Source organism: Thunnus albacares, chromosome 20, assembly GCF_914725855.1.
Source record: "Thunnus albacares chromosome 20, fThuAlb1.1, whole genome shotgun sequence".
Classification (NCBI taxonomy): Eukaryota; Metazoa; Chordata; class Actinopteri; order Scombriformes; family Scombridae; genus Thunnus; species Thunnus albacares.
The window spans coordinates 19,202,226-19,228,480 of NC_058125.1; the positions used below are offsets into that span (position 1 = coordinate 19,202,226).

A 26,255-nucleotide genomic window follows, 5' to 3' on the forward strand; every position below is an offset into this window, starting at 1 on the left:
GTTACAGCGCCCTCTGTCGACGAGGAGCTGCTTTTAACGGCAATGTTGGACCACAAATCCGCCTTTGTCCCCAAATAAATATCATATTATCTATAATATCATGGGGCGTTAACGGTTGTTTTTGTAGTTTATCAACTTTAAGGGCTCATTATTGTCTCAAGTCTTTGTAAAACTCTCACACATTGATTTCTATGACTCTACTTGTTGCGAAAAAAAGCTTCAATCGACCGTTAATAGCTTTCATAGCGAGCATCTGGGCTCCTGTTACACTAAATGATTGAGCCTCTACTGGCTTCATGTGTGGAGGGTGATGTTGTTTTAGGGCTCGGTGTGGCCGTCCTCTCTGCACTGCAGTCGGTGGCGGAAGGTCACGTTATAAAGCGGGTCGGTAGCTGCTGCCGGAGAGAGGAGGACTGCGCAAAAAAAAAAAAAAAAAACACACACACGGTCCGGATTTGTGCCTGGCTGACGTCATGGGGAGCCACCGACCTCTCTGACAGGATCCAGCAACGAAAAGCACCGGGAGGATACACGATCAACACTCAGCCAGGGGGGCCGGTTATTATTATGTCGACGGGAACATCACCGTTTTGTGCCTCGGTAAAGTAAAAAAAAAAAAAAAGCCGGGGCGCGGAGATTTCGCTTTCCTTTTTTTTTTTTTTTGCTCGATTGTGCGAATGCGGCGCACCATGAGAGCGCTCCTCTGTCATTAACGGCTGTTTTCAGCCTTAAAAAACGAGCTGCACCGGGGAGGAGATAAGCAGCCAGAGAACAACCGTTAATCCCCGGGACGGTCACATTCACGGCGGGGCTCGGACCCGACAGAAATGGACAGGGCAGCACGAACTGGATTAAATGATAGGGAGTGACGAGACGCCGCGAACAAAGCGAACCTGAAGTGTTATGCCCGTTAATCCGTATGGTCTTTATTTGACTGGAAATGGGAGCTTTAACAAGCAGGCAGAATATAGGCGTGGAAGAAGTGGACATTCCGTCCAATTCGGTGTACCGTTATCCACCGAAATCTGGTAAGTCACCAACAACAGGTCAGACTGATTGAATGCTCTCAGTTTTATTCGCAGATTGTGTATTTTTTTTTAGGCTGTACACGCATTGGAAACTAGCCTAGGCATCACCAGCAAATCCATCACCATCATACCTTGTTGCTGACAGGCCTGTAGGGGCATTTCAGCCTCTAACCTGGAGCTACCTGTGGAGAGACAGAGAGAGGATCCATGCTTCATGATTTATCACAAACACCTTTCTACTTAATTTGTCTTTTAACATATTCACAGTATACCTTCCTAATTCTCTCTACTTCATGATTGTTTTGTTTTTTTTTGATAATTTATTATAATTTATTTCTAGCACTGCAGCATTACATGGAGGGATAAAACCCATGGCAGCAACACACAGGGACATATTACCACTTTACTTCTGTATTTTGAATCCTACTGATTATCCATCTAACATATTTATATATGTTAAACCGTATATTTTCTTTTATTTAATTTGTATGGGAGACAGAAGTGGGATTGCAGCTGTAAGCAGTCTTTCAGGGATCTGGACATGGAAATAAAAAGAGCAACATCACCATCAGCAGTAGAGATGCTTTAATCTGTGGAAGTTATGGTTGTGTTCAGTCAGTCTAGATGAGGTTTTGATTTTAAGTAGGACTGCAGTAATTATTGTCACTTTCAAGTAATCTGGTGATCATTTTTTACATTAAATGATTCATTGATTAGTCAATAAAATGTCAGAAAATAGTGAAAAAAGGCACTTTCCAATCCAAGGTGACAACGGTCCAAAACCCAAAGAGATTCAATTTACAATGATATGAATTTTTTTTTAAAAAAAGCAGCAAATCCTCATATTTTAGAGGCTGTAAATGTTGAGGGTTTGGCATTTTTGCTGAGTAAATGAATGAATTGTTGATTCATTTTATGTTGCAGCTTGAATTTAAAGTCAAATAGACGTCTCAGCACTCCTTCAGTATTAAAACCCACCTAGCACAGAATACTTTTTCAGATGTTTAATCCTATTTACTGATTCTTTGATGAGTTATTACCTTACTAAAGTCTTAATTTTGTTCATTTTTTTAGGGGCTGCAACTAACAATTATTTTCATTATCAGTTATTTTACTGATTATCTGATTAGTTGTTTGACCTATGAAATGTCAGAAAATTGTAAGAAATATCAATTTATGTCTCCCAAAGCCCGAGATGACGTCTTCATATGTCTTCTTTTGTCCCGACCACCAGTCCACAACCCAAAGATATAGATTTTTTTTATCATAGAAGACTAAAGAAAGCAGAAAATATTCACATTTTAGAAGCTAGAATCTGAGAATTTTGATTTTTTTTCTTGAAAAATGATTTATCGATTTTGAAAATAGTGGATGATTAATTTTCTATCAAATGACTAATCATTGCAGCTCTAAATTTTGTATTATATATTATTTAATTTATGTTCTTGTTTATGCAAAGTATTTGGCACCACAATCACAAACTGTCAAACAACACCCAGCCCTGCTCTCTTCAACCCAACTCACCTGACTGTCCTTTGGACCCCAAACTGACCTGTGTGTTTGTGTGTGTGTTTTGAATCTGTCTTGTTAATGTTCCTCCATGTGACATTTTCTGATTACAGCACAATGTTCAGAGCCCTACCGGGGTTTAGCCGTAATCCAATATTAACGTCAAAAATAATGCCGTTGCTTTTCAATTCTACTGTGAGCAGTGGCATAAAATAAATTAAAGCCTCTCACAAAATGAGATCTCAAACTGAATCGGGGAATAGTTTTATTATATTGAGATGTGATGTGTTAGGCTATATACTGATATTACAATAATATCTTAGATTTATAGTGTTACTATGTCCTAAAGAAAGGAGAGAAAGGAAGAACAAGTGCTGACTTGCCATTAGCGCCTGTCTCACTGCACTTTGGCTGAATTCGTCACAGGCTGTATGAATTTGTGATATAACAGTGCTGGTTGCAGCCTGAAGGAGTGGTGCTGGTGCCGGTGCTGGTGCTGGTGCTGGTGCTGGTGGTGGGAGGGGCAGGGGAGGTGGTGGCAGCGGCTGCAGGTGAAACCGATCTGTCAGCCCCAGTTCCTGTCTGCGGGATCTGGTGACAAAGCCTCGGCCCAGCTCACCTCTCCTACCTTCTGTAAATAATAATAAAGCAATGAAGGCAGAGAGAGAGAGAGAGAGAGAGAGAGAGAGAGAGGGAGTGTCGTCATCGGGGCTTTTTTTAGCTCATGATTTGTACTGTTATGGATTTTTCTACAGGTCAGAGCATCCAAACCCTTTGTCCTTTTCTCCTGCATTAATACGCATGAAACAAGACAGGACCTGATTCAGATCCAGACTAGATGTCCTATCAGCAGATACATGACTTGACCGTCCAGCATGTTATTTAAAGACTGTGAACCACCATTACAGTCTTATGATATTAGCCCAACCTGTGATTAAAAAGCAGAACGTCTATTTAGTCTTGTTGTCACCAACCTAAAGTTGCAGTAAACAGGTGGACGAGCCGCAGGCCAACAATGACCTCTCCAGTCCTTTGTAGGGTTTAATTTGTCTTCTTGAAATAAGAAAAGAAAAAAACAAATCTACATTTTTCCCATCATTTCTTACAAGTCTTACAAGGATCACAGGGATATTTTGTGCATCTGTAAAGCTCACTAGTTGTTGTGTTTAATGTTTGAGATCTAGCAGTTTGGGGCTTTTTTTGGGTCTCTGTGGATGACAGTGCCAGTTAAACGGTTCAAATATTAAAGGGAGTTGTAAATGTTTCATGCCACTGAAGTGCCAGATGGGTGGGTGTTGCAACACAGCAAAAAAAAAAAAAAAGACTGTCGCACAGCGAGAAATCTCAGTTTTTAAGCGTTCATTTTGTTTGTTATTCGAGCCCCTAAAATCTTATACCCATGAAAAACAGACTGAGAGAATTTCACCAGTTTATAATTATTCAACATTCCTATAAAAATAATACAAATCTAACCCCGACAATCAGACTAAATTGCTGTTATGTTTTCTGTTTGGACAGCTGAAGAAATCAGAGATGAGAGCAGCGATTTCAGGCTCTTTAACCAGGCGAATGAAAATCAACCAGAATCAAGTTTTTATATTCTTGTTCTGTATTATTTCAGGAAGAAAAAGTCATTTCTAATGGTGGAATTTGTTTTATTTTAAGAAAAACATGAAGTCTTGAAAGCTAAAGACACAGAGCAATGGACAAAATATGATAAATGTTCTCTCAAAACAAAGATGATCAACATATCTTATGGATTTAAGTCTTTAAAACAGAATATAAAAGTAACAACCTTCACTGACATTGAAACCAGCTTTATAAAGCACAAAATGATTCACGGCTACGGCTCAGACACATCGTGCTCATCTCTAAAGTCTTTTATAATCTCAGCTGACGGTGTGATGCATTTTTCAGTTTTTCCATCTTTCAAAGTGAGTTTTCTTTTGTGTGCAGGGAGTTACTTCGCCAGCCATTTCATCATGGGGGGAGAGAAGTTTGACTCCACCCATCCTGAAGGTTACCTGTTCGGGGAAAACACAGACCTTAACTTCCTGGGGACCAGACCAGTAGCGGTAGGTATTCTCACACATTCATAATAATTTCCCAGAGCTCAGGGAATTGTTTCCAAAACACAAATATATTCAGTTTATGATGATACAAAACAAAGAAAAGCAGCAAATCAAGCAAAACAGCATTTTTATTTTTTTTTTGCTTAATAGCTGACTCGACAGTCGCTGATTAATTTAGTGTTGATCGGCTGATTGAATTTCAGCATTAAAAGGCCTCTTTGTCATTAAACAGAAGCTGCTGCATCTCTGCAGCCGTGACTCCTGCAGCGGCGATTAACAGGCTTTCAGACTGTCACTGATTGAAATTTATTCCAACGTCTCATCCTGTCAAACTAATTAAAAAATGAAATGACAGTCTGCCAGCTCCCCGATACAGAGAGAGAGAGAGGCTGATAAGCGACGGGGGGGTTCGCTCGGGAGCGTTCGTTCATTCCCGAATTGTGAAGCTGAAGGTTAAACTTATGAGAGCTGCAGATCAAAAAGAGCCCGAGCCCCGAGAGGAGAGAGAGAGAGAGAGAGAGAATTCGACACAGACGTAAGGGAAGAGTTTGGAGGGGAGTTAAAGTCGAAAAAAAAAGAGAATTTGAAAAGCGAAGCTCAGCCGGGTGATAATGGAGAGACTCGTTTGCATCTCTCTGTGCGCTAATCTCAGTCACACTGCTGTTTCTGTCTAGACTGGGGCTAAAATTAGGAGTGCAGTTTTTCTCCCGATTATGTGGGTGTTTATAATCCTCTTGTGGGCACAGAATTCAGCTGGTGATTTTTTTTTTTTTTCTTTTCGGTATGTGTGTCTGAAGCTTTACCAGCATTATATAATGTTTGGTGGTTTCTAAGCAGATGGTGCTGCGGAATCATAAACCCGGCCGCAGTTGTTGTGTTCTCGGTCTCCTGCACCGCTCGACAAATATGATAATGGACGGGCTATATTTAGTGATTTTTTTTTTTTCTGAAACTCCTGCCAGAAGCGTTGGGCTGTTTTTTGAAATTGCTTTTTCAGTTTCATAAGCCCTTCTGTTCAATTTATTATTGAATAGAGCCTTATATAAACACTCCTCTCACATTTATTTGAAAAAGGGAAAACAGTCGAACCTTTTTCAGTTTAGTCTGAGCCTGTGAGAGGAAGTACAGAGTGTTTCAGTGTCTCTGGGTGGCTGCTCTGATGTTTCGTGATTTCTAATAAGTTTCAAGACCTACACTGTTGCCCGTGAGATTCCTAATGAATGGCTCTTTTCAGCATCTGCTACTCCGTGTGTGTGTGTGTTTGTTTGTGTGGTTTACAGGCGTGACTCCCCGCTGAGCCCAGATGTGTGTAATAGTACTGAATATGGTGCCATTCACAGCACACACAAACACACGCACAGATGAGGGGTTGTAGTGCGGAGGTATCTGACCACATCCTGCATGTTTCTCCTTCACTGATCCTCAAACCACCTCAGCTCTCCTTACGCACAGTCAGCAACTTCTGGCCTTCAAACACACAACAAAAGAGAGCGCTGAGACGTGAGGCTTCGAGTTGAAAGGTTGCGTGTCGGTTTTACAGCGGGGTTTGTTAATGTTTGATTTTATTTTGAAAGGTCGGCCACTGCAGAAAAGCAGAAAGTCTAGATATTTCACATCCTTATCTGTGACTTGGCACTATCAAAATTCCCCTGATGCAGTAAACCTCACCCATCAGATCCTTGAAACCAGCCTGAAAGAAAGAGAGACTTTGTTTGACCCTGGACTGTTTTACACCCCTGCGGTCCCTGTGTGTGCAGAAATGTGCCGAGAGCTGTCTTCTGAAGTGTCAGCCTCGTCCCTGGAAAGACATAATCCGAGCAGATTTTTCTCTCCGGCTCAGCACTTGTCAGCACCGGCGAGATCCGTGCTGACAAATCGAAACACTTTCTGTGTTGAGGTTGAACCAGGAGCGGCTGCGGTCATCGTGCTAGTCTGACTCCTCTGTGGTAACCAGAGGAATGTCGGGGCGGTTGAGTGAAGCTGAATGCGGCTACTCTTCAGTATCATAACATGTATTTTACATCTATAATATGTTTTGTTTTGTTTTGTTTTCAGTTCCCTTACGCAGCCCCTCCACCTCAGGAACCAGTAAAGACGTTACGAAGCCTTATAAACATCCGTAAGGACACGCTGCGGCTTGTTCGGTACGCTCCTGTTATCCACCTGAACACATACACAACCTCTCATTACACCACTGTTGTCTAATTTTATGTCCTCTCAGCTATTTTTAGGGAACAAGCCACAGCAGCTAATTCAAGGGATGGCGTCAAATCATGCATGTTTTTTTTTTTTTTTTTCTTCAGGCGTAGTCAAGAAAACAAAACACAGTCAAGTGTTACATAAAACATCCAATTACAAAATACCAGCTAAAAATAAAAGCACAAAGTCTCACAAGACAAACACACACAAAAAAAGAAAAACATTTCAAACAAAAAAAAATATGTAAAGTGATCCCAAGTTTTTAAGATATTTCTGTTAATTATTGACATATTGTCATTACGTGACATCACATAGCTTCTAACAATAAATAATCCACTGTTTCAGATCATTCTTGTATGATTATTGAAGCCTTAAGTTGAATATAATTACATTTAATTCCTGTTTTATAACCATGACTCAAACACGACTAAATGGAGTTTAGATCATCGACGGGTTTACACCCTAATCATGTCTTCTGCCCTTCCTTCAACTCTCTCCGCCACCCATAGATGCAGCGAGGACCTGAAGCTGCCGGGTGACGAGGCGGCGGGTAAGAACAGGTCCTGCTACAACGTAGAGTTCACCTTTGATGCTGACACGCAGGTGGCCATCACCATCTACTACCAGGCCATAGAGGAGTTTCACAACGGAGTGCCGGTGTAAGTGGAACATTTCAGCTTTACTTTGCTTTTTCCTGTATTGGTCTATACTTTCCATTTCGTTATAATACCTATCATCTAGTTTCCATCAGTAAAATTACACTGAAGAGTCCTCAAAAAGACTTTCAAAGCTTTATTAGTATGTCTTGTGACGCTGAGAGTCTGCAATTGTGCGAGATGAGTGGACAGAAGAACAAATGTTTTTGCGCTGACGATGCGTCTACTGGAGATACATCCTCGAGCACTTTACTGTGAGATACTGACTCTCACGCTCAAGTGAAAAGTAGGGATGCAGGGATCTGATCCAACAGATGGATATCAGGGCAGATACTGACAGTTTGGTTATCGGTCAGACGTGACTGATCCACATTAAATAGATGAAGAATCTCATCAGTGTCGTATAAAATTCAGTATTTCTGCAGGCACAGAAGGCAGATGACTCTCTGGCCTTATGTTACCTTACATTAAAAAATGATCCCAATCAGTCACAAGCAGTGAAGTTTACAGATTTTAAATGTGGGGGAAAAAGAGAGCACCGGTATCGGATCAGGAGAGAAAAGGTCAAATTGGTGCATCGCTAGAAAAACGAGGGACATCTGCTATATCATTTATAGACATACAGGCTGGTATGGAAGAGAAATATGTTTCCATAAATATTCATGCGGACACTCTGCTTTCATAAGTATATTATATACATACAGTATGTCTTGTATTTGCATTTCTTGCATAAATAGCTGCTGTGAGCTTATTTCTATCCAGATAAGAGGCCTTTATGTTCCTAACTTTGTCTTCAAATCAGGGTAGACAAGCAAATGTTGCTCCAGCTCACACAGAATCATCTGTCACTGCACAGAAAATGCCACATTTAAACAGAAAAAGCCTGTCATGACTGAAATAAATTATAATTAGACAATGAATCTCCCACAGACTGCTGCAGGTACGATCAAGTACTGCCTGATACCTGAGCTGACAGATCTATCGTGCGCTCATATCATGTATTCCGTGCAGCTGCGTGCACTGATGGACTGTATCCGCATTTTTCCTGCAGCTACCTGCCCCAGGACAGCTCTCTGCAGTCTGAGACGGTGCACTTCAAGAGGGGAGTTTGCCAGCAGTTCTGCCTGCCCTCACACACCGTCAACCTCAGCGAGTGGGCCGACGAGGAGGTACGCCACCCGTCTGTAGGCCGAACGCTGAGACGCGGTTCCGTATGAGGCTGTTCTCTTGTGAGGAACGCAGAACAGATAGATATCTACAACACCTCTCTCCCCTTCTTTTCTCCTCAGCTGCTGTTTGATATGGACAAGGAGATCTTCCCCATGGTGGTGCAGGCCGTGGTCGACGAGGGGGAAGGTGAGTTGAGTTAGCGTCTGTTTATCACGCCGATGGTCCGATGTGAGAGTAGAGCTGCAGAGTTTTAAGTGAAGTTTGCTGTTTTTATATCCACAGAACATTTGGGACACTCTCATATTCTGCTGGCGACATTTGAAAAGGTAAGAATGAAGCTTTTTATTAGAGTCGGTGTGGATTTTGGTGTTTTACAGCAGATACCAGGATGTCACATGCAACCACATGATAACAGTGTAAATATTTACTGCTATTATTATAATGCTGTATTGTAATAAAGCTGTGATTACTTTCATTATCAAACTTTCCTAATCCTTTAGTTATAAAATGTCAGAAAATAATGAAAAATGATGTATTCAGTTTGTTTTGTGTTTATGGTTTGAATCTGTGTGTTTTTGTTTGTTAGTCATCTTGGTTCATATGTGGAAGAGTGTGTTATGTGTCGGTTAGTTTTGTGACAGAATAAAACCAAAACAGACTAACGTCCATCACAGTTTCCCCAAGGTGACGTCTTCAGTTTGCTTTTTTGCTTCGACCAAACGCTTAAATCCCAGAAATATTCAATATGAAATGACTAAAAACAGAGAAAACAGCAAATCGTCACATTTTGAGGAGCTAGAATCAGCATGTTTTGGCATTTTTGTTTAAGAAAGGACTTTATACTTGATTATTCTCTCTTGAGTTTGCAACATGAATGTGTAGAGAATCACCAGCACAATAACGACACATACTGTATTGATTACCTTGGTGTTGTGGGGTAAATCAAATAAAACATTTTTACAAAAAACCTTTAGAGTTAATGAAGTTATAATGTTTTGGAGATTACAACTGCAGCTTTTTTAAGATTTTTTAAGATATTTTTGAGAAAATTTGAGAAAATATCATTAGTTTTTTGACGTTTGAGCTCAGAAAATCTCAGACAAATCACTGTATTACATCAAAATGTTACATATTAGTGTAATGATTTAATATGTTGGCCTAACAAAATGTGCTGCAGTTATGAACTGACGATTATTCCTTCAGCAAGGCCTCCACTGCCTGAAAACGTATATGCTTTAGGTGTGTGTGTGAATCCAGGATACATGCAAAGAGGATGTTTTATATAACGTAATTACTGTTGCTTTCCTTGGCAGCACATGGATGGGAGCTACTGTGTGAAGCCTCTGAAGCAGAAACAAGTGGTGAATACGCCTGCTTCTCCTCTCTCCTCCCTTCCTTCCTCCTTTTGTGTTACATTTTTTATGCTTTTTAAAAAGACAAAAGATAAACCAAAGCTTTATTTTCCCTTTGAATATTACGCCTGACTTACGAGACCTGCTTGCTTCATTCTTCAACATGTTCCTTTTTCCCAGGTGGATGGAGTGAGTTATCTACTGCAGGAGATCTATGGGATCGAGAACAAATACAACAGCCAAGAATCAAAGGTAAACGAGAGACGGCTGCTCCTCTTTGAACGCATCAGAAGTGACATCAATGCGTAGCTGCTGTCGTGTAGCTCGAAAATTCTCTTTCTTTCTAATGTTTCGACGTTTTTTTTTGTTTGTTTTTTTTCAACTACAGGTTGCCGACGACGAGATCAGCGACAACAGCGCGGAGTGTGTGGTGTGTTTGTCGGACGTGCGGGACACACTCATCCTGCCGTGCAGACACCTGTGTCTCTGCAATGCCTGTGCAGACACTCTGCGCTACCAGGCCAACTGCTGCCCCATCTGCAGACTGCGTGAGTTTGAGAAGTGGTTTCTACTCATTAAAAACAGATTAGTAAAACTGACAAAAGCTGCATCCTAAGAACCGACTGTTTTCTACACAGAAGGGGATATTTACTGAGGATATAGCGTTCCTCTTGCAGGATGAAGACACGCTTGCCCAATCCAAAACTATCCTCTCTTCAAGCAGTGTTCAAGTTCAGAAGCAGAAAATACTTCCTGGTGTGGCGGGGCTACTTTATATCTGTAATTTTAATGAATATATCACAAAATTGAAAAATATTATGATGCCAATTTGTTTGCGGTAATGCTGATGAAACAGATTTCCTGTATTTTAAAGTTTTAGACTTTTGTTTCCCTAATATGGACGGTGTTTTTGAAATTAGCTTAATTTCCTCCCAGCTTTTTTTTTAGCCTCAAATATATCAGTTTTTCTCAGAAAGTGTAAAAGTCATTGTCAGTGCAATTATCTGACACATGTCATCATCAACTTCTTGTTTCTCTCTCAGCGTTCAGAGCTCTGCTGCAGATCCGAGCCATGCGGAAGAAACTCAGTCCTTTGTCGCCTACCAGCTTTAACCCCGTCATCACCTCCCAGACGTCTGACTCAGAGGAACACTCGGTACGACATATAGAACATATCCGACATAATCACGCATCCTCAGTCTCAATAAACTCACGCTCCCGGTGTGTCCTTGTCCGCAGGCGTCGGAGCACATCCCTCCAGGCTACGAGGCGGTGTCTCTCCTGGAAGCGCTGAACGGCCCCCTCAACACCTCCTCGGTGGCTCCTCCTCTCCACTCGGGTCCCAGCCACGTCTCCGGAGCGCTGCCTCCTTACAGCAGTGACCCCCACCCGGCACCGGCCCGCTCCCCCTCCCCTCTAGACCACTCCAACTCCAGTCAGGGACTCAAACTCAAGAAGAGTGGTTCGAAGTGAGTCCGCCTGTTAGGCCTAAGCCAAGTATTGGTGACAGGAAATTCTCCCTTTTGCTGCGTGGAATAGCAGGAAGGATGTAATCGTAAAATCATGAGAATGTGTTTGAAAATCAATGGAGCGTTTTGGGACTTCAGTCAGGTTCAAACTAATGCTGAGAATTATTTTTGAGAGTTTAAAAATAGGTTTAAATCTGTTTTCCACCTGTATTTCATGCCCCCCATGCATCTAAAATTAGTGTTCTACTGCAAGAAAACACAATTTACATGGGGAGAAAATAAGCTGCTGATTATGTCCATCAAGTAATTAAACATATATCAGATGTTTATATTATTTGCACTCAAAATAAGCCGAGTCATTTGTGTTATTTTACATCTGATTTTAAATATTCTGGAAAAGAAAATCAAGATAAACACTTGTAAATTCATGGGTTTTTTGTTTTTTGGTTTTTTTTTGAAAAGTAGGAATTAAAAAAACTATTATGTTTTTTTATTATTCTCATTTTCTATCATTATTTACTTGTACATCAAACCCATTTTGGTTGTTTTTGTCCTAAGCGAGTCTATTATTGTTGTTTATTTTAGGTCACTTTCCCAGAATTCCTCTGTGCTTCCTGAGGAGGAGGATGAGAAGTCTTGCAGTGAATCAGAGGCCTGTCGCCACAAACTCGCTGTGGATCAGCAGGAGGTGTGTTTGTGTGTGTGTGTGTGTTTGTGTGTTTGTGTGTGTGTGTGTGTGTGTGTGTGTGTGAAAGGCTGTGGATGTGTATGTTGGTGTGTGTGTGTTTGCAGGATTACGTGGTGTTGTGAGCTCCTCTCTTATCGCTGCTCTCGTTGTTTTACAGTGCGGAGTGACTCCAGACAGCGAGAACCTGACTCTCTCCTCGTCTGGAGCCATCGACCAGTCATCCTGCACCGGAACCCCGCTCTCCTCCACCATCACTTCCCCTGAAGGTGCACACACACACACACACACACACACACACACACACACACAAATTTGTAGTAGCACTAAACAATGTAGGGCTGCAACTAACGATTATTCTCATTATCAATTAATCTGTCCATTGTTGTTTGGTCTATAAAATGGTGAAAAATGTCGATTGCTGTTTCCCGAAGCCCAAGCTGACGTCCTCAAATGTCTATTTTTGTTCCGACCAACAGTCCACAACAAATACATTCAGTTTAGTATCATAGAAGACTAAATACACCAGAAAATATTCACACTTGAGAAGCTGGAATCAAAGAATTTGGTAATTTTCTTCCTGAAAGAGGATTCGAAACGATAAATCGATTAATTTAATTGTTGGCAACTAATGAATTCATCAATCAATCGTTGCAGCTCTTCAACAATGGATGTTATAAAGCGAAGTCTCTTCTCTTGAAGGGAAATTCTTAATCTTTATTAAATAAAATGCTTCTAATGCTTTTAATGCTTCTTATGAAGCACAAAACATTTTGAATGAGCTATTTTCAAGTTGCCGTGGAGATCCTTCTCATATCAGATCAGTCTATAAAAATAATCGTTCCCCTCGAATGCAACCAGAAAAAATTGGTGAAATAAACCCAACAGTTATGAGAATAATCAGACCAGCACTTCCTCCCTTTATTTTCAACTTCCATCCATGCCAGCTGTGTGGTTAAATGCATGAATATCCTGCAAACGCTTTACACACAGCATGTGAGGAAACATATTTAACATCTTGTCATTCTATGCTTGTGCACTGTCGGACTTTAGAGGGTAAGCAGCAGAATTCTTTACCTTCTTATAATAGATTTATCAGTAAGAAAGAGGGATCGAGTGTCCATCTTGCTGACGACGGTCTTTAATTAAATCTTCATGGACAAACTGAATTTTAAAATGACGCAGCTTTTTTTTTTTTCCTTTGTGTCATTACTCTTCAACTCATCACAGTTTTCCAGCAGAGATATCACATCTTCATTCGTACCAGGTGCCAAATATCACTCTCTGCTCATTTCATACATGTCCCGTCATGTCTGAATAAAGCTGCAAGGAGCATTCATGTAAAACTCCCCTCTGTCTGACTGACAAAAATCTACCACTCGTCACGTTTTCCATGTCTGAAAAGAGCTCATGCAGATGCAGATGTTCTTGTACTCGCTGTGTAAGATACAATTTCCCTGCATGGGGTTCATTCTTTTGTAGTTTATCTTAAATAACTTTAAATTCAGACTGCACTTCATATACTGTTTGTTTCTCCTTTTTTTTTTCCAGATGTCTGATTAAGAAAACACTTTCCTCAAAGTGGTGTTCAGTATCTCTGAAATGTAGCCAGAACGCTAAAAGCAAAGAGTCGAAGGCGGCGCATGGAGAATTTGAACATAAATAAATTATAATCCTGTACCACCTCAGCTCATTTTACATCGGTGCCACTGGATCAGATTTTATGGGAAATCTGCTAGATGGCTTTCTGGCACAAAACAAGAAGAGAGGACTTATTCCAGCTGGAAAGAAACGCTCACTGAAAAAATTAGTTCAAACATGTTTATCCTCTTCTGCAAAGTTAATCCTTGTGTAGCAAAGACCTGAGAAGTCTCCTCTACTGAAACATAATGAAACATTTAAACACTTTGTAAATGACTTGCTCTTCTTCTCTCTAAGTTTTCTGCTTTTTTGAGAGCAGAGATCACTTTTTTTTCTTCTCAAAATCACCCGGCAACCTTAATAAAAAAAATCCTCCGACCCCCGAGCCGGACCGTGATGTGTGTCTCCGTCTGTCTGCCAGACCCAGTGAGCAGCAGCCTGGCCCAGTCAGTGATGTCCATGGCCTCGTCCCACTCGCAGCACTCCCACATCAGCACTGACACCATGTCCTCCATGTCAGGGTCCTACCTGGCCGGGGCAGAAGGCGAGCACGGGGGGGACGAGGGGGGAGACGCTGAAGAAGGGGAGGAGAACCAGGACGCCCCCATGGAGAGCAGAGGACCCTCGCAACAGGACGGGGTGAGGACGGATGGATGGATGGATAGATGGATGGATGGATGGAGGAGAAACCGGTTACAAGATGTTGAAATTTAGCATAAATGTATCACCTGATTGAACTGTCTCCGCTTTTTCCTTTCATTCAGGAATTTTCCAAGGAGCCAAAGGAACAAAACTACTCAGTGGCTGTAGAGGAGCAGGACTCGGAGGTGACTATTTGCTGGGAACGTTTTGATTAATGCCCGTTTTATATATTTAATGAAGTCTTACAAACCTTTTTTTCCCCCTCTTTCCTCCAGGGAAACGATGTCACTGAAGAGGACTGCTCCTCCCCGTCTAATGGGAAAGGTAACTATGGTGACCATCCCTCACCTCTCACCCCTGATCTCTCACTTCCCTTTGCATCTGTTGCTCTCAGGCCATGTGAAAAAGAGCCCTTAACACAAACTTGTGCAAACTGCTAGAGCAAAATATAATCACTTATAGATAAATACTGCTGCTGACAGTAAATCTTTTTGGATCATGGCTGAGTTATGACACTCCATAAAACATGAAGGGATCCTGTGTCAGGTTTTGTCCTCTAGATGGGGCAGTCCCTTTCAAAATGCACGTAACGTTGGCTGGAAACACCACAACATGCAGTTATGTGAATGAACGGCTTCCTATATGTGTGCACTAGAACCTTGTTTTACCTCACAGTGACGGCTGGGCTTTTAACTGATTTCAATAAAAAGATGAAGTGAATATTTACTCACTTTGCTCTGATCAGGCTGTTTTGAAGTGATACACTTGTCGTATGTGGTCGACCCATTATTGATCCCAGATTGTCCCTCTGCAGTCTGGTTTAGAGATCAAAAAAATCTCTCTGCAGCAAGAAGCATCTGCTCAGATTTTCATTCAAACATATGAAACATGCAAAAACTGTAATGTTGTACTTTAGAAAATAACTTCTGCCTGACTGAGTTTGTGAAAAGTGAGACAGAAACATGAACTACCTCAGGCTGTGTATCAGCTCAGGGCCTGGATCCTCCAAAATCTGTATTTCTACAGATTCATACATCGTAACAACAAGACCGCCCCGTTTATTTCAAAGTCTCCTCCGAATGAGGCCAAGAAATGCAGCTTTCTCTTTGTCTGCATGTGGAGGACACAACCGCTGCACCCTTCTGCAGCTCTCCGCGCCCCGCGTTTTTTATCGTAGTAATCAGATGAGCCTCATAATAGCAAAGTTGTGAGAAATTGAGAGTATAAGAACATTTAGCAACTTTAAAACTAAATACCTAAAAGTCTGGGGGTTTTGTATAAATGGCTAAAATTCATCAAAAATATCACACAAAATATGTAATCTGTTAATCTGACTATTATCTACTTCTATTCATTCTCACAAGGCTTTTCTTTCCAGAGAATGTGATCAATTACTCATTACATACTGAAAAAGTCATTACACTTCTTCACTTATTACTTAAAAGCAAATGTAATCTATTACATTACTCGTTTGTTATTCAGCCCAGCTCCTCCTTTTCTGCATCGAGGATGTTTTATGCCGTACAGACTGTAAAGCCCCGAGACATTTGTGATTTGTGATATTGAGCTATAATAGAACAAAGAACGCACACTGTCTTCTGTGCTTGCAATTAGAGGAGATTTATTGGGAACAACGTTTCGGTACACAGACCTTCATCAGGTTATTCCATATAACACTCAAACAACCTAACCGTTGTTCCCAATAAATCTCTAATCGCAAGCACAGAAGACAGTGTACAGGAGCCCGTGGTCTTCTCCGACCCACCTGTCTATCTCAAGTGTGCAGAAGTTCTGCTCCTTGATATCGGGCTATGATTTGACCTCATTGCAGGAACAGGAGGAATGATTACAGCAGGAAAAAACCTGCTTCAATGTTCATTCGCGCACCAGACTTGTGAAACTATCTTCTAATGTAGGCCTCTCAGTAACACACAACATGTAAATAAGACAACTTTGGAGTCACCGGAGTCTAATCCTCCATCACCTCCGGCCTCGGCTACAAGCTCTCACGTTCCCCACCAGAGTCTCTGCTGAAAAGAAACTGATATCGACCCTCCATCAAACTCTCAGAAACACAGCAAACAAGCTTAGTAAGTGTAATGTAATAACTGAATTTTGAATAGTGATCTTTTACAGCACTTGTAAGTACTGTAATCACATTACTGTAAAGCCAGGCATTAACTCCACAGCCTGGATATGTTGTTCATCACACAGTCAAGTTTTTCTCTGAGTGAAACTAGACTTGTTTTGGAAGAAAAAAAAAAAAAGAGCATCCAGCCCCTGAATAGTTACACAGCAGATGGATCAGGCAGTGACATTTATTTATTTCCCTCTCCTATTTTGCAATCAGTGTTTCCTGATTGATGAATTTAATGGCCAGTAATTGAGTCACTTGTAATGAATATCGTCCAGTTTCCAATCAATCAGTTCACTCACAACAGGAAACGAGCACATACAAGCATCCTGTGTCATTTAGATGAGGTTCTACTGCACACCAGGCTAATGACTTGCATATGCATGATTTGCACTTCTGCATAAATGTTTGTGTGTACAGTATGTGTGTTAGTGTATCTACTGTATGTGTATGAGGTGTATCATTTACATGTTTTTTGCTCACAAAGCTCTGCGATCCGCAACTGCTTTTTTAACCGCAGCATCATCAAGTGAAAGCTTCAACATGCTCCATCTGCACTGCTACCGAATGCTGTTTATGTCCCTGCGAGTGTGTGTGTGTGTGTGTCTGTGTGTGTGTGTGTCTGTGTGTGTGTGTGTGTGTGAGAGTGAAGTCAGTGAAAGAGAAGACGTTGTGGTGTACGGTGAGTGTGAGCCAATGAACAGTAGGGCTTGAAGCAAACATAACAAGGTCACCTCTCATCAGACGACAGTTTGAAACATGTTTATGTAAATTAGTTTAGTTTCTCTGTGACCTGTGTGTGTGTGTGTGTGTGTGTGTGTGTGTGTGTGTGTGTGTCCTGACACCTCGGGCCAGACTGAAACAATCTCTGAGTACCTGTGAGTTCACTGAATGACCTTTCAGTTCTTTAGGAGACACGCGGACCCGTGCTGCCTGACAGACTGTGAATGTGCACATGCACTGTAGGATGTATGTTTGCACGCACGTGTGTGTGCATCTGCACCAGCGCTGCCAGACAGCTTCTGTTTGTGCCCTGTCTATGTCTCTGTGCTGAGCTGCCAACCATTCAGTCATCTTTGCCAATTCCTCCTCATTAGTACACACACACACACACACACAGGCTTGCTGCAGGCATGCAGGCACTTGCACATGTTACACATGTCAGTGTTTATTATCTGGCCATGCTGGAAAAGGCAGAAAAAATGACAATCATTTGCCCCAGTGTGTTCAGTGATAGCTAATACATTGAGAATATGATAACAAGTGGCTTTAAAATAAAATGGCAGATGTCTGGTGGTTTTGTATAAGTGACTAAAATTTAGCAAAAAACCCAAAATACACCATAAAATATCTAATCTGTTAATTTAACTATTAACTACTTCTACTGCTTTTATTAATTCTCTCAAGAATTGGTGTGTGACTGGTTTTGTTTCCAGAGAAAGCACAAAATAACTGAAAATCTAAAAAGTAACGAAAATTAAAGGTGCTCTGTAGAGTTGACGTTTGTGTTTATGTTTAAGGTCTGATAAACATGCTAAAGGCATTTCTTTCTTCCTAAAACATCTGCAAAGCTGAATTTTTAAATATTTTATATGTGCATTTTTAATGTCTACGTTTGCTGTTGATCAGTGAAATAGTTTGAAATATTTTGAGGGAAATTGTTTTTGCATCACCTTTGTCTGTGTGTCCATGTATGATACAAACAAATCAGGGACCCACTCAGACAAACTCCACAGATACCTTTAACTATTAAAAAACTGCTTACACAGCACATTTCTTAAAGTAACAAAATGATTTTCTGGGAAAATAACCCACAAAGGAGGCAAAACTGTGGCTGATGTGTTTTCCTCAAAAAAGATTTAGGAAGACAAAGTGGCACTCAAATGATAATTAAAAACATGAAAAAGTCTCATTGTAATTGTTTTTATTTGACAAATCTGTGTTTCAATGTGAAACCTCGTCTTGTAAAGATACAAAGAAGATAAAGACCAAAAATTGAAAAAAAAACAAAAAAAAACATAAAATAAGTAAAGAAAAAAAGTAATTAACTGAAAAATTAAGTTTTTTATATATAAATGACTAAAATGTTGAAAAAAATGAACAGAAATAAATAAAATGGGTGAAAAACTGATGACATCTATGATTTAATTTTCAGTTTAGTGTAAAAAGCAGCATCCAAAAGACAGTTTAAGATCAATCAGATCAATTTAGAGACACTAAGGGTTCAGGAAGGATCAATGCATTCAGTTTGTCTATCCAGAGCTTTTCTCCTCTGAGAGTGAAGTTTTGGAGGATCTTCTATTTTTAAACTTTAAAATGATTATTTATGAAGCTATAGTCCAAAAAAACGGTGATAATAATGATAATGATAATAATAATGAAGTTTATTTATACAGCTTACATAAAAACCAGAGATTACAAAGTGTTTTACAAGGACAAAATGAAAAAGAAACAGAAAAAATACATAAATACACACATGCAGACAATCTGAATAAGGGAATAAGGTAAAAATACTTTTTTCAGATGCAGTAAATAAAAAAAGAAAAAAGCTGTTCTGATGAGCTGATGACGTCTGTGTCGCTGAGCCCAAACGTTTGTGTCCTTTAAACCTCTTGTTCACATTAAACTCACATTGTTCTGATGCAGAAATATTTTATTATTATTATCCTTCCAGCATGGCCAGCCTCACCCCTCCACCTCTGACAGCATCCTTCCCTCCCTCCCTACCTCCCTACCTCCCTCCCCCCCCCTGCCCGTCCGTCCCACTCCCTCCCTGCTGTGCGTGGCTGCTCTTGTTTGACCTTTGCCCTCGCTTGCAGGTGGGCGGAGCAGGTGTCCAGAGTTGGCCAATAACAATCAGGGCGTCGCCCTCTGTGACACACCCTCTTTGGGGTTGGATAATGAGCAGGCTCCCAACAGCCGATTCGCCGGTGAGTGGCACCCTCTCGAACATGGACCGATGAGAGCTGAGGACCGGGCATGAGAGTGTTTGGAGAGGGGGAGGAGAGAAAAGTGAGGAAGACGAGGAAGCAGTGCATGAGTTATCAGTCAGACAAATTAAGGAGAAAGACATGATGAGCTAGAAAGAAACAAGAGAAGCACATTATTAGTGAGTAATCAGAGAGGAGGTGTTGTAGCATCTTTTCCCAGCATGAAGATATCTGGAGCCTTCCTTCTTCTCTTCATCACTATCCTTTGGTGTTGTGGTGCTTCATCGCTTTTTCAGTACTGGTTAGCTGTGCACTCTCTCCCTCCTCTCCCCTCCTCAGCTGGAGCCCTGGTGTGTGAGTGTTGGTGTGTGTGTGTGTGTGTGTGAGTGTGTGTGTGTGTGTGTGTGTGTGTGTTATCTGACGAGTGTGTCTTGCATGCTGTGTGTTTTCTGTCTGTGTGTGTGAGCGCGAGAGAGTAAAAGAGTCTCGACCAGTTGAAGTTCATGTTCAGCGTCTGCCAGCTCCGAGCCGCTTTGCCAAACATCTGCAACTCATCCTCACACCCCCCCCTTCATGATCCCTCCTGTCCTCCCCCCCAAATCCTCCTCCCCCGCCTCGTAGCGCTTGGTGGTTCACTGTGATGAGAGCCAAAGGTGTTTAACTGTGTTTTTAAATGTATTTAATTTAGCGTAAAGGCGACAAATTTCCTTCACAACCTTTAGCTCTGCATCATTCTCGTAGCTCCACCTCACCTCCCTCCTCCCGAAACCCTGACCCCCCCCCCCTCCTCCCCCACCTCCCTTCATCCCCTTGAACCCACATCACTCCTTCGGTCTTTTATGGTGGATGTTGTGACATGGTTTCTCTTTGTGTGTCGTAAAAGTGTTCTGTTATCTCTCTTGTTTCTCTCCTTTTTTTCCCGCCTCCGCCATTCTTCGCATCTTCTGCTGTCTTTTCCTGGACATCCTCCTTCCTTCTTCCTTTCTCTCTTTTTCTTCTTTCCTTTGTCTCTTTTCCTTCTTTCGCCTTCTTTCGGATGGACAGATGAGGAGTCGTGCCCAGTGCACATTGAGGACTAGGTATGGTGTTATGGTTAGATGGTAGATCAGGGTCACATATTGTAGTTTCCTTTTATCCTTTATGCACCGTAACAATCCCTTTCTTTGTCTAACTGCTCATATTAGCTGTGTAGCATGATTTATTGTTATTTTAGATTACACCTCCTTTTTTTCTACAAAATATAGTATAATTTAGTAGCCTTTTACTGATTTAGCCATCACTGACTGCTGTGGTATTTATCTTTTCCCAATCACCCAGAATCTACCTTGATATATATTTTATCACACTTTTCCAGTTGCACAGTAGCTGAGCTTTCAACACTGATTTTATCCATTATTCACATTTTCCCTGGTCGAGATTTAAAACGATCAATAATGAATGTTATGCCCTGAGAGTTGGATTGTTTCTGGTTGTTATTCACCAACATTTAGAGATGGTGAGGGTTTTATTACAGGCCAGGAGTGCTTGTTAAATCACACAAAAACTATCAAAGCAATCAAATCTGCAATCTGCGTAGTCAAAACGATCAGAATATTATATATATATATATATATGATTATTCAGTCAATAAGATTCTTCGCTAAAGAAATGATGTTCTTGGTGATTAAATCAGTCAAATACTTGTATTATTGATATATTCTATCTAATGTCTCAATGTAGAGTCACACCTTCACCGGCTGTGCTTCGTGGTCATAGCTGGTTATTGCAATAAACAGGATTATTGTATCGTATTGAAGATTTATCTGTAGTAGAGTGATAACCGGAGATGTAGTCATATCTGACTTTGTCCCAAATCGAGCTGAAAACAGTAACATTCATCTCAGAGAGTCAGGACAGAGGACGGAGTTAAGAGGCAGAAATTAAAAAGCAGCAGCTGTTCCAGTTGCAGGTCCTGAGGTCATACCAGAGGGGCACTCGCTTTTACCACCGGGGTAAAATGAAGCCTCGAAGTGTGGTAGTACGATGCAGCCATAGCCGCGTTCGAGTAATTCCAGACTACGTGTTACTTAAATCTTTCGAGAAAATCCTTAAATTCCTGCTGTGACCTTACAAGAGACTTGACACCTGACAATCATAACAGGTGGTCTTTCATGATGACAAACTTAAAGCAGCAGGAACAAACATGTTGCTTTTAGAGTCATGTTGTAGATGTGAAACAAGGAGAGTGAAGGCAAAAAAATTATCATTCTGCTCTGTTTTCCGCTGAAATGAAGCACTGCACATCTGCAACATCGTACAGATCCATCCTGTCTGACGCTCATTGAAAACAATTAGAAAAATTAATAAAGGCTGCACCTAATCAATGCATTCATTGTTTAGTGTATAAGTGACATCTTGAAAATTTCTTGTTTTGTCTGACAAACGCAAAGACGTTCAGTTAACAATCATATTAGACAAAAAAATGCAGCAAATTGTCACTATTGAGTTGCTCGACAAGGGAATGTTTGGCATTTTTATTTGAGAAATAACTTCAACGATTAATCAATCATCAAAATAGTTGCTGATTAATTTTCTGATAAAAGTTAATCAGCTTATAGCTCGACTGATGCAGGATTTTTTTGTGGCTGATTCTGATATTCTTTAACGAGATTTAAATTCGATAATGATATATTGGCAGGTATTTATTTTCTTTACACAACCTGTAACATAAATATGTATTTTTTGATAAGGTTCCCTTAGATTTTTATTTTTTTTATTTTTTAAAGATATAAAGATTAGATTTTTTTTTTCTTGTGACCAAGAAATGTAGAGAGCAGGATGTCACTACTCTGGTGGACAGACTCTAATAATATAATCTAATATAATTTATTGATTTATTGCTTTCCTGTAGCTGCTTCTTGTTGTTTCTGACATGACGTTGCGCAGGTAAATTTCCTCTTGGTGACATTTTTAAAGAATAAACTTCTGTTTCTTTCTCTCTCTCTCTCTCTCTGTCTTCTTCTCTTGTTTTCAGGTCTGATGTACCTCGGGGGCTACAGGCCTGTTTTGGAGCCCCTCCCCCACCACACCTCCACCAGCAATATTAACCTGGAGGAGCAGGGGGCAGAGAACAGGGACGGCCAGAGTCCTAAACATCCTCGCCGCGGACCACTCATTGTGTAACACGTTCACACACAATCGCAAACACACACACACACACACACACACTTACACACAAACTTAAACGTATCCGTCCAGCTCTTCTTACCCTGCCATAGTGCTGCGTCACTGGATACCGCTGATACTCGCTGATACTCGCTGAACAGGGAACCCCCTCCTCCACCTGTCTAAACATCTCCCCCGGACTGAACATGATTGTCGTCGCTGGCGCTGAAACTCCTCTCGAGTAGAACGAGGAGGGAAGAGGAACAGAGCGGCATCACCTCGCTGTCATCTGTGCACTTTTATCTCACAGAAGTTTCTTTTTTGTTTGTTTGTGACCTAACTCGATGTGGGAATGATTAGCCTACTGCTACGTTATTATTTATTACCTGTAGGTCTAACCAATGAGAGCTCTGTATTGTGACACTATCTTTAGAAAAATACATGCTGCTCCTCCTCCTCTACTTTCCTCTCCTCTCTTACCAGCCAAACAGTCAGGGGCTACTGTGATCGGCAATCGGATTTATTACTAATGTACTTCTTCTTCTCTGTTATATACTGTATGTTGAATGAGTGGTCACTATATAAAAAGTCAGCTCACACCGGACTACCTTACCGAACTCTCCTTCGGATCAGGGAGCTCCAGTCTCAGACTTTTTCGCATGCAGCTTTTTTCGACTTCTGCTGACGTTTTCCTCTCCATTTCCCCGCCACGACCTTCACTCGACAACCTCCGCTGAATGTGAAGCCAGGGGGGGGAAGCGGGGAGGATGAGCCGAGAAACGGCGGCCCGAAATGAAACAGGAACGGACTGAAAAACGAAACAAAAAGACACGTAACACAGAATGTAGGACGATGAACGTGGAACTCAAAGAAGGGGAATGTACAGGACATTTAAGCTATCACCTAAACTGGAATTAAACATGAACTTTGAACCCTAAACACACATTGGCTCCCCCTGTTTTACCCATCATGCCATCCTCTCCTTCTGCAGCTCCATCTTAGCATGTCAGTATTATCGTAGTGCAACTGGAAATGAACAAGTACCACCAAGCAATAAAGACGCCCTCTTCTTCTCCTGCAGGTAGACGCTCCTTTGCAGTCCAAACAAAGACTGTTTGCACTGGCCTGTTACAGTCACAGATTTAGCTAATTCAACCTGTTTTAATTGTTATTTGTTATTTTAATTTCACCGTTGTAAAGGGACGTTTTTGTGAGAAAACATACAGTGAATATGAAAACCTAAACGTGTGATTTAGCTGGCATTTTGTTCATCCTCATATCCTCCCCCCCCCCCGTTATTATTATCATCATCCTGACGAGCCCTTTTCTCCTCGTCTGTGAAACTTTTTAGTTGTTTTGGTTTTTGTATAACTTTAATGTATAGCTCACCTGTTGTTGGTGTTCTCTGTTTCTGTGTTTTAATTTGTTGCAAAACACTGTGTTGTTTATTAGAATGTGGATGAAAAATATGTGAAATATTCCTAAAGGTTTACACACATACACACACACACACACACACACATGCGCGCGTTCACATAGCGAATAAAACTGAAAAAGGGACGATATCAACATTTAATGCACTATTAGCTGTTTCCTAGACAACACACTTTGCGGTGCATGAGGCGATAGTCGAGTAAGCATGTTAGTCTAGGTCAGCCTGCACCCTCCTGTAGAATACTTGATGATGGATCACTGCACACACCTGAAGTGGTACCATATCCTTCTGTAGTGTTATATATCGGTTGCTGGCACCCTATTCCCTTGACCGAACTGCTGAGGTCAAGAGTAATGCACTACTATATCCAAGCTGCATACAGTCATGTGATCACAGTCCGAATGTGTAGATGAAGCTGTTCTCTGGCACCCGGTTGCAGTATGATATCAAAGGAATGGGTCCTGAATCCGTAAGACCCCACTTTTCTAGAATTATGAGCGAAAATGTCAAAGAAAACATCAAACGGACAATAAAGTTTTTGCAACTAACCTGTCGGGTTTGACTCTTGAGTGATTCGCTGTTGATTTAAACAGAAGGGGCATTCATAAATCACAGCAGGGTCATGTTTTTGGTTTCCTAACATGGTCAACTTGTCTGAAACTTTCCTCACAGCATTAAATAATCTTTTTTTAAACTCTGGTATGCAGCGTTTTCCCATCAGAGAGCTTAGTTTATAATTTTTTGTTATCAGTAAAAATAACTTCTCAGGGCTGGAAATCAGCACCCTTCCAACATTCTGTTAAAATGTTTGATTATACAGTATATATGCCATTTTCCACCACATATCTTCAATCAGCATACAAGCAGCAAAATCTGACAAGCCTCTTACTTTCCATTTTCTTAATTTTCTCCCTGATGTTTATTTCTCGCTATAAAATTTTAATTCAAAAAGAAAGAAAGCGAAACAAAGCCAAGAAATAAACCCAGAAAGGAAAAACACTAAACAAAGCTAAGCAAAACTGAAAAAAAAACCCATTATATTTTAATTTAAAGCTGCACTTATCAATATATTTATGTTAACAATCGATCAATTGACAGTGTGTAATATGGAAAATGTCACTTGTATTAATGAACCCTCTGCAGTTCCCCTCAGATTTACAGAGCAGTTTATGGCCATAACTTCACTGCCAGCTGAAGAAGACAGCAAAACATCAGAGAGTTGAGAGAAACAGATAAAACGAGAGTAAACGTTTGACTTAAATTCATCAGGCGACCAGAAACCTGACTTCAAATGAATGCTAACATCGCTCTGTGTCTGCTGGGTGTCTAAGTACGCCGCAACATGCCTGAGAAGATCACTGTATCTTAGATAAATGGTGTCCAAATTTTATAGACACTCAGTTTGCCTCTCAGTCTGGAAATTATTTTGTTTGTTTGTTTATTTGTTTATTTTGTTTCCAGTGTTCGGCTTTGCTGTTTGTTCCAGTTCAAGGTAATAAGTAGGTTTGCTTGTAACATACACGCATCAATAAAAGTTCACTTTTTATGCCTCCAGGCAGGTGACCGCCGTGGTCCGAGGCTTTATATTTTTGGGTTGTCTGTCCGCCCCATTCTTGTGAACATGATATTTCAACGCCTTGAGGGAATCAAATTTGGCACAAACATCCACTTGGACTCAAGATGAACTGATGAGATTTTGGTGGTCAAAGGTCAAAGTGTACTGTGACCTCACGAAACACATTTTTGGCGGTAACTCAAGAATTCAAACGTTAATTATGACAGAGTTTCACACAAATGTATAAATAGGATAAAATGATGAAGTGACAATATTTTATATCCAAAAGGTCAAAGATCAGCTACAGAAAGGGAGATTGTGACCAAATTTCACATTTGGTCAGAGTTGTTGATACTAATCTTGGGTGCCCACCTTGAATTTGGAGTAGTCATAGTATACTTAAAGTACTTACTTACAATCTATATTTTTATAATAACAATGAATCAAATACTGTGTAATGTCAGAGGTGTCACTTATGATGAACCTACAAAGAATTATCAGCTACTCTGCAGCTCCCCTCTGCTTTATGGAGCTTTATAGCAAGTTTCAGCTCGTTGTTTAGCTGTCCAGCTGCAACTTTACTGTTTTGGTTCACTCTTACTGCGCTCATAGCGTCGTTTTCAGTCGCAGCAGG

The 26,255-nt window shown here is 40.8% G+C and overlaps 1 protein-coding gene across 4 annotated transcripts; it reads left to right on the forward strand.

The window, feature by feature from the left end:
- The first annotated feature begins 454 nt into the window (after positions 1-454).
- On the forward strand, positions 455-24,614 carry rnf157 (ring finger protein 157). Of its 4 annotated transcripts, XM_044336761.1 has the most exons (20): positions 456-1,028; positions 4,494-4,612; positions 6,665-6,753; positions 7,318-7,467; positions 8,516-8,633; positions 8,754-8,820; positions 8,917-8,960; positions 9,948-9,995; positions 10,167-10,238; positions 10,375-10,534; positions 11,030-11,142; positions 11,226-11,455; positions 12,041-12,143; positions 12,301-12,409; positions 14,203-14,420; positions 14,546-14,608; positions 14,699-14,747; positions 19,377-19,487; positions 20,532-20,566; positions 22,501-22,610. In XM_044336761.1, exons 1-19 carry the CDS (start codon positions 941-943, stop codon positions 20,564-20,566), a joined length of 1,986 nt encoding a protein of 661 aa, XP_044192696.1. In that variant the 5' UTR covers positions 456-940; the 3' UTR covers positions 22,501-22,610. The 4 variants fall into 4 exon arrangements, with proteins under 4 accessions (XP_044192695.1, XP_044192696.1, XP_044192694.1 ...); XM_044336759.1 differs by lacking the exon at positions 20,532-20,566 and having other exon boundaries at positions 22,501-24,614; XM_044336762.1 differs by lacking the exon at positions 19,377-19,487.
- The last annotated feature ends 1,641 nt before the right edge of the window (positions 24,615-26,255 follow it).